Source organism: Oryzias latipes, chromosome 7, assembly GCF_002234675.1.
Source record: "Oryzias latipes chromosome 7, ASM223467v1".
Lineage (NCBI taxonomy): Eukaryota > Metazoa > Chordata > Actinopteri > Beloniformes > Adrianichthyidae > Oryzias > Oryzias latipes.
The window spans coordinates 9,457,529-9,466,582 of NC_019865.2; the positions used below are offsets into that span (position 1 = coordinate 9,457,529).

General features: G+C 36.8%; 1 protein-coding gene across 1 annotated transcript in view; it reads left to right on the top strand.

Annotated features, from left to right (window-relative positions):
* The window catches only part of LOC101160409 (contactin-3), a 50,795-nt gene extending 45,475 nt beyond the window's left edge, over positions 1 to 5,320 (top strand). The window contains exon 23 of the mRNA XM_011476944.3: positions 350 to 5,320. Within this exon, the coding sequence (XP_011475246.1) occupies positions 350 to 447 (98 nt within the window). The 3' untranslated portion in view covers positions 448 to 5,320. The remainder of the gene's footprint in view (positions 1 to 349) is intronic.
* Positions 5,321 to 9,054: the final 3,734 nt, after the last annotated feature.

Sequence of the window (9,054 nt, forward strand, 5' to 3'; positions counted from 1 at the left end):
CTCTAAATGCGCCCTTGCGTCGTTCAAGCACTGTGTTACATCCGTGAAAACAGCAGTTTATACAGACTTAGTGTTCTATAGTGCCTTTTTCTTTAAATTTCCATTGGAAAACAGGCCACTTTTTTCCCCTGAGAGTTTTCATTTAAAACAACATGTGGTTCATGGTAAAATATGAGTTTTTGGAAATGTAGTTCTCATACATTCATTTATTTTCACATTTAAGGAATGCCCTGAGGCGTTTATTATCTTTTTTTTAGTTTAAATATATTTTTTCCAAATATGTTTTCTAATGTAAAGGAGCTTAATTAAGAAGTATGCTTTGGAATGATCCACATCCTGTTTTTTTCAGGTATGAGTGCCCGCGGCTCCAGAGCCTGGAGTGCAGACGTCTCCCCCGTCTCCTTGTTTCTCGCCATGTTAATGTCAACGTTCAGGTCAACATTGTGACACTTGTCTCCAACAGTCAGTATTGTTTTTACAGAATACCTTTACAGAAGTTGTCAAGTACTTTCTTTTTTTGAACTTACAGGCATTACAACAATGCTGTCTCTGAACTGACTCAAGTGCTTAGTTTCCACCTTTTTTGTTTTTTGAAAGAATTTTAAGTAAAAAATTTAACATTGATGCTGATTTAAGAAAAAAAACATGCTTCATTTCAGGTATATATTTTGTAATTAATTTACCTATACATTATTATTTCATTTTCTTCTTACTTAGGAATGCTACAGATGCCTTACTTCCATTTGTGTGCCAAAGTAGTTTCAGCCTTTTTGATGTTTTTACAAAGATGTTTTCTTTAACTTTTAGTTTCTAAAAAGGTTTTGCTGTTCTTAGCTGAGGATTCTGCTACAAGGTGTTTTTTTTTTCCTGCCTAAATGTTCAGTTTTCCATTTCACAGCTGGAAAAGAAAAGTAGAAGATGTTTGTTTACCTGTGCCCGTGCCTTTGGAGATTATCATAAAAGCCTCTCTTGTAACACCGGCAAGTCACAGTGTGACAAAACATACTTCAGCTATTTTTGGTTGATTTATTTTTTTTAGTTTGAGGGGTGGTAAAATGTTGTCATTGTGTTTTCAAGAGATTCATGTTCTCTTGTCTCCAAGCACCAACTTTTACAGATCTATTGATCCGCTTAGTAAGAAGTGCCATACAGTCAACCTTCACTCATTCAAAGATGTTGATTTTCTGTATTAAAGACCCACTCCGATTTCAGTCATTTCAGAAGCATTCCTAGAGGTTTTTAATTATAATTATGCTTTCTTTTAAGCCAAAATCAAAAAACCTGTGTCGTTTTCTAAGACATAGTTTCTGTCGAGCGGCAGTAGTTCATTAGAAATTTACCTTGTGCGGAGAACTGTTGGCGCGGAGCAAACCCATTCCCCCTTCCCGTCCCCAATAACTAACAGTTCCCAGTTTACACGCTCTCCAGCTAGCTTACAGCCCCTCACAACCCCAACCTAATGTTAGCAGTGCAACAAATGGACGAATGGATCTAGTTGTTTATAAGAGGATGTACCGCCCATTGTATTTGTAATGTCACAACCTTTTTCAGATGGCATTTTTTCGTCTGCTCCTGATTCACAACTATTTGAATAAAGAAATGATGTCCTCCATCATCAGAAAAACGCTACAAGAACATGTTAAAAACACAAAAAACACAATTTTTTACCGGAGTGGGTCTTAAAGAAACCAACATGGGTTTTAAATTAAAAAAGGGGGCAACCATGGAATATTTGGTTGTGAAAAAATTCTGAAAGTATTTCTTTTTGACATCAAACTGTTTTGTGAAGGTTCATTGCCTGTGAAATCATTCCTAACCATTTTACTTTCAACTTTTAGTGTATCTCTCTTTTAGTTATCTCTCATCCTTTGGTTTTCAGTCAAAAACCGGAAATCCATCAGCTTCATCATCTCCTTTGAACCAGCAGAACTTGACTTTCTCTAAAAATCAAACATGTGCCGGCTCCTATGAAGCTTGTATATTGTACATTGATGTCATCAAAAGTATTTTACAGGATGACAGTCCTAAAAGCACCTGTGAGCTCCTTTGTGTTTTTGCCTGCTGACAGAGGTTTTAAAACTGAATGGTGGAGGAAATGTTCAGAGCACAGCCACATGTCTTTAGAAAGCCATCTTTGCTCCTTCGGTTATCTAGGAAAGCTCAGACACCTTACTTGACTTTCCTTTGTTACATTGTGACTTGAATTTCCAAGAAAAAGATGCAAATGTGTGGCTTTGATTTGATGCCTGTACTGCTGGCCAGGTAGCATCATAAACTCGATAAGGTGTTAGTGGAAATTATTATTCACAGCAACACAGTTTAGTGGGTTTTAAATAAACAGTAGGAAAAATTATTGTAAAGCATTTTTATTTATCAGGACCCCAGAATTTGTTAATTGACTTTAATGCCGATTTTCTTCTCTTTAGTCAAAGCACAAAACTCTTAGGGTGCGTTTTACACGTCCTATTTAACCCAAAAATGACTTTACTTGTTAAATAGACTGGTTGGTAAAATCCTCTTAGGGATTTAAAACATTTAATTGAGGAAAAACGTAGACTGCAAAGTTTAAATGATTAAGAACAAGCCACAAATTCTGAGGCCAAATTATATTAGGGTATAATTGTACAGCACTTTAACATTTTTCCTCCTCTGAGTTCCCCTCATGCTGTTTGGCTGCTCTTTTTATGAACACAGCAGAGTTCATTTTACAAACATTCAGATGGGATTTGATCTAATTGGTTAATAATATGGCAGCAACTCAGTGCATTTTGACATGTAAACATGTTTTAGACTACAGGAATGTAATAATTACTTTTTTTTTATTGTATTCATGTATATTTACTAAAAGAAATTCAGATTTTCTGACATCATAACAATATTATTTTATTATTAGTTCATGTTTCTGAAAAAAAGTGATTTGACAATTTAGCATTTCTAAATTCGGCCTTCCGTCTGATTAATAGAAAATTCAGACTCAATCGAGAATCCGACCCATTGACTTTTCCCAGCAAAGAATAGTGGCGACGGTTAGGTCAATGTTTCAGACATGTTGTGCATCTGGTGGTGCAAACACCAAACTTGGCATTTTGCTTTTTTAGAAAAGCATGTTTGAAACAACATTTTTACAAAAATATGAAATTTGCCCCAATCTCAACAATATGGCTGTTCGTGCACAAAATGCAGACTTTAAACTTAAGGGGTATCTACAGAATACTATTACATGTATATTGTATTATATATATTTTAAAATCTTGGCTTATAACCGGTTCTGCTAGAAGTCTTTTACAGTCTCTTCTGAATTTGAAAATGCATTTGAGGGCAGCATTTATCAGGAGTTTGTAAGGTTATGGTATGTTCTCATTTACTGTTTAGACTCTACGCTACAGTACATTCATATTTTGAACAATCTTGGGATTGCTCCCACTGGAACTGATTATCCGATGTTCACTTCGCATCCACTTCACACCCCCTTCACACCACTGTTTGCCAGACATGAGGAGGTGAGAAAATAGGCAGGGTTTGAACCTTTTCTTTTCTTTAGGTTTTTGTGTTGTTGTTCATCAATGAAGATGCGAGAAACGTTATAAACGTTTACAGCGAAGCTCTGAAAATATCTGCCACAGTCCCTAATTCTTTTATAAAAGTATTATAATATGTTAAAGTGGTCCTGGCTTAGAATGGTGTCGATTTATCATTGAGGAAACGTCCTAGCGTCTGTTCTGAAGAAATGTTTTTATTCCTCTTTATTCTTCAAAGGAATACAGTTCAGAAAAATACCAATTTGTAACAAAAGAAAAAGGTAAATATTTGAAAACTAGTTTGAATGTTTTTATATGATTTTCACTAATGAATTCATGCTTCAGGGGACTTTTATTTTAGCACACATAAGGCAAGAGCCTTCACAAAGTCGCACATCAATTACTTGGTTGTTCTCACAACAGGGGCACCAGCTGACCAATCAGAATCCAGGATTCTTCTCGTCTTGGTTTGAAAATCACAAATTCCTCAGCTGTTGTCATATTGATCCTACGAAATAACTCTTGAAGATAGCGGTATGGATTTTTTTTTACCCATGTAATGGCATTTTAGATACTGACTGGTTAATGGGAAATACAAGTGACTTATTCTTCAATGGTGAAGGAAGTAATTAGTTTCCGTCCAAGTCTCCATCCATCTGGATGACACACAGCTATTGCCAGTCGACATACATCATCAGCCGCTGTAGTCAGGACAGGAGTTTTAAAGTACTGCCAATTGTGCCAGTCTAATAGTTGAAATCTAGCCACCAGCTCAGACATTATTTGGCTAAATGTATGGTTGGCTGTATTTTATACTGTGTAAATCGGTCCTTTGTTGTCAGTTGTGTTGGCCTTTTCTATGTGGTGCGTGTTACCATTTTTTATTTATGCCTTTCAGTGATACCCAGCTGCTCAGGTATTCAGGCCTGTTTCGCTCTACCTTTCAATGGCTCTGAAAAGGCAGGAGATCAGGAAAGGTGTTAGCACAAAGGGGCTGTTTAATGGTCCTCTGTGATGAATAGATACCCTGATAGATGCCACATTAAAATATCTTAATGAATTAAAATGGGCCTGAGGGGGTTCTGTTGGAAAGGGCAAAGGAGTAATGGTACTAATGATATCCACACAAGACCAATTTATCAGGATTTAGGAAAGTCTGAATCAGCATGACACCCAAAAAAGGTGTGTATGAGGGTGAGTGTGAACAGTTGTTACTGCAGAGTCAGTAGACTAGACTCTCCAGGAGGATCATTTTGAAAATGACTTTAAACTTGTCTTTTCCTAATCCGTGGTTGGAACTTTTTCCCACATTGAAGAAGATTAATAGGTCCGTTTTAGAGGAAGATAAATGGGAATATATCGACTGAACCTTAGAGAAGGATGCAGATTCATGGAGGAGCTTGTGTTAAAATTCTGTTTTATACCTTTCTTCTGATTCTTTTTTTTGTTTTTTTTTCAAGATGGGCAAATTAACTAAAACTGTCTTGAGTTAGTCTTTATGTGCGGTCAATCTGTTCATCTTCTATTCTTCATCACTTTACACATTAAGAAAGCGGATCTTTTGGCTGATTTGTTGATTCTCTAAATTTGAAAGAAGCTTCATTTGTATTTTGGGTAGCAGCATTGCCAGCCTCTTTGTTTTGTATTGTGTCCGTACTGTAAAAACTATTTGCTTTCATTTATGTTAACTATTCTTAGCTTTATTTACATATAAGTATTCTTTACAAAGGTCAAGTGTTGCTAAAGTAAGTGATGAAGAGCTATTGTTTGCGGATACAAAATCCAGTAAAAAAAAAAAAAAAGAATTGCCTTCAGGGGTTAGAATGTCAGGGGTCTGCAACCAAAGTCTTACTTCACCCTCTAGAAAAAATAAGACATTACTTTGTATTTATGTCATTGTACTACTATGATAGATTTAAATGATCTATTCTTCATTTTTGGCATAATTAAAACATAAAGAGAAAACAGTCTTCTGTCAAAATGTGAAATAGTGCATTACTTTCCACAGATGTTCACATGACTTCCTATCAAAAATAAAAGACACCTTGTGCCACTCATCTCAATGCAAATCATGTTGTAGTAGGTAGTGTGGTGTCAGCAGTAATAACTAAAAAACTGTGTATTTTACCATTTGTTGTGCATCCCAGCCAGAAATTCATAAACCTGATGAACGAAAAATTAAATCACAGATAATTAGGTGACCTTTACCGTACGTTTAGAACCATAAGGTGCACATAAAATCCTTGAATTTGTTCTAAAATAGAAGATCAGCCTCGTAATCTGGTGTGCCTTACGTATGCATTCTGTGGTTACTGACTTCACATTGATTTTCTGTGGTACAAGGTGCTCAAAAATCAGTCTGTGTTTTGATACAACTTTAGGGATTGATGGATTGTTGGAGAATTGGGGAAATGTACTGTCCTTCAGCTGTTTGTAAATGAGTTAAATAAAGTTTGAATTATTTTACTTTACTTACTTACTGCTGTAACCCTTGTGCTATCTTAGATGACCCCACCCTTGCATTGACGTGTTCTCCCTACCATGACAAAGGTGGATAAAGGTGGAAAGATTTCATGTAATCCATGGACACCAGTAAAGATCACAAATGATTGAAGAAAAAAGGTTCAGAGCACTGTCTAGTGGGTCTAGATGACCCAACTCCCAACGTAAAAGTGCCTAGGATAGCACAAGGGTTAAACCAGAACTCCCTAAAGGAGGGGGTAGAGGAGCCTCAGGTTGCAGACCCCTGCTGTTTAGTTGTCAATTGAACTGAGGCCCCTCGGGGTTGGAAGATCAAACTGTGCTGTCTTTATAATCTTCAGTTAAGCCCAGATCCTAAAATATTTATGGGCAGAGAGTAATATTTCCTAACTGCTATCACAAACAGCCGTATATTTTTGGTTTTAAAAAAAAAAAAAACACCACCTGTTTGGAGATGAACGACACAACAACCATTCTCTGCTTCTTTTGGGGATTTCGGACAGAGTGGGCTGAACTGATGTTCCTTTAATGCATTTGCAAAGAAGCTCTGGGGGACAACACTTGGCCTTTGTGTTGTGAGTCTGTACTTTACACGTCCGGGTGATCTCTGTGAGATCGTGACAGTAGTGTTTTCACATTGAAAAGTCATCAGCTGGTTTTCATATGCTGAAACTGTGCATGTATGATATTGTTTGGTGCATCTGTGTTTTTTAAGTGAGGGAGTTAATAAAAACAAATCACCAAAAATGTTACTCTGTGACCTTTCTTTTTTCCATTCAGTATTCTGTGAATTTTGTGTGGGATGGTGTCATTTTCAGCATCAGCAGTTTTAGTGTCCTTTACTGCAGGAGGAAGCTAAGTGGAACCTTGGGGTACCATCAGAAACTATAAAATGCACAATATTATGAAAAGCATATAAATGGGAGGAAATGGAAACAGTAAAGCCTGATTCAACAGATGTGGAAGGTCCACAATTCGAGTGCTTCAGTGCAGTCACAAACTGTTGTGACTGCTTAGGAACTATTATCACAGATCAGATGTTTTTGAAAAAGCTATAAATTGAAGAAAATGTATCCCAAACTAAAGCATCAAGCAGGTTGTTTTGTACTTGTTGAAAGAAAACTGCTTTTTTTTCCTCCTCTGGATTATTGGAGCATGTCTTTAATGAAATTCATTTACCTTTCACTGAAACAAGGAATAACATGGAAAGCCACTGTGAAATATTGATCGAGCCAGTGTTGCAGAGATGCTTTTAAGATAATAAGAGGGAGAAGACCCTGTGAAGAGATCAATACAAATGGGAAGTGAAGAAAAGAAAGGTTTCTCCCTCCGCACCACAGATCATCTATAATGAGCTGCTGTGTCGATACTTTGGTTCTTAACATGCTATTGACCACTGAATTACAACACCGTGGTTTTCTTTCTGTACAAGACATGGAAAATTGCATAATTGTGGGAAAATACACCAGCGTATTTAGCTTAATGCAGAAACATTACTTTAACTCCAATAAAGTGTGGGTATGTCTTGAGAAGATATTGGTAATGAGATGATGGGTGCATCTGCCAATGCAGTAGCGACTGCAGGTTACAATGTAAATACTGCCCCCTATTGGTCGGAACGCTCTGGTGCATCATTCTGAACAGGCTCAGAGGAGTATTTCATAAATGTTCATAAACCCCTTGTACTATCCTATGGGGTCAAGATGACCATTGACGTGTTCTCCCTACCATGACAAAGGTGGGTAAAGGTGAAGAGGATTTCATGTAATCCATGGACACCAGTGAAGATCACAAATCATTGAAGAAAAAAGGTTCAGTGCACTGTCTAGTGGGTCTAAATGACCCACTCCCAATGTCAAAGTGCCTAGGATAGCACAAGGGTTACCCGACAAATATTTTTTTTTAAATGCCAGTTTTTATATAATCTTGATTGGAAAAAAGGCAAACAAAAGCAAACCACAAAAAAATAAAATCACTGCAAAAAAGAACAAAGTTTAAGTTTTAATCTCGGGAATAAAAAAAATCGGAGATAGAAATCATAGAAGTCTCAGGACAAGGTCAATGAAACACTCATCTGTATCTGTATCCCCACTATGTAAACGTCGTGACATGGGAGACAGAACTATCTCTATAAGGGATGATTATTGGGAAAACATTTGGCGATGAGCCAACGATATTTCAGTTTATAACAGAATTTGATCTTCAATCAAATAACATTTTCTAAAATATTGAGGAAAAAAATCAGAATTCTGGGATTAAATTGAGAAGTCTGAGGAAAAAATCAGAATTCTGGGATTGAAAACAGAATTTGATGAAATAAAAGTTGGAAGACACACCTGAATAACAAAAACCTGAAACGTCTCATCACCTTTTTTTAAATGACCCTAATTCTATTCCGTAACTATAAGTAAGGGATAATTGCTGAGGAAGTGGGCATTGTCAGAAATTAAAGCATGCCTGAAGTCTTCGCATTGGAAGGTTCAGGCTTCCACGGCGTGTGTTCATTTCAAATAATGCAAACTTCGAATACAATTTTCCCGCTTCTACCATGACTACAGCGGTTAAGTAAAGCGATATTCATGCTGATCATCACAATGGGTATAGCATCAGTTCAGAGAGAAAGTTCACATCTTATCGCTTGTTTTTGTCCAGATGATGAAACAAAAGTTTGTTTTAAAGAAGCATTGATATAGAACATTTATGCTATGTGACCAGAACTTCTTTTTAGGTGTGCATTATCCCTGTGGATTGTCCCATTTAAATGAAACAGCCAATCAGAATCGAGTATTGGTATACTTTTTATTTTAAAGTCCCACTCAGAGAACATTTTAAACTATTTGAAAGCGTTCACAATTAGAAACGCTTTTCTTAAATTTTGGGCAAAACCAGAAAACCTCTGTCGTTTTCACGTAGTTTCAACAGAGCAGCAGAAGTTCATCCGGATATGTAAGTTGGAGTGTTGGTGCAGAGTCTTCTTCCTCTTTTGGCTTTTCCCATCAGGGGTCAGCAACCGGGCTTGGGACCGGCACAGAAGTAGAGAAGGGAACAGGGAGAA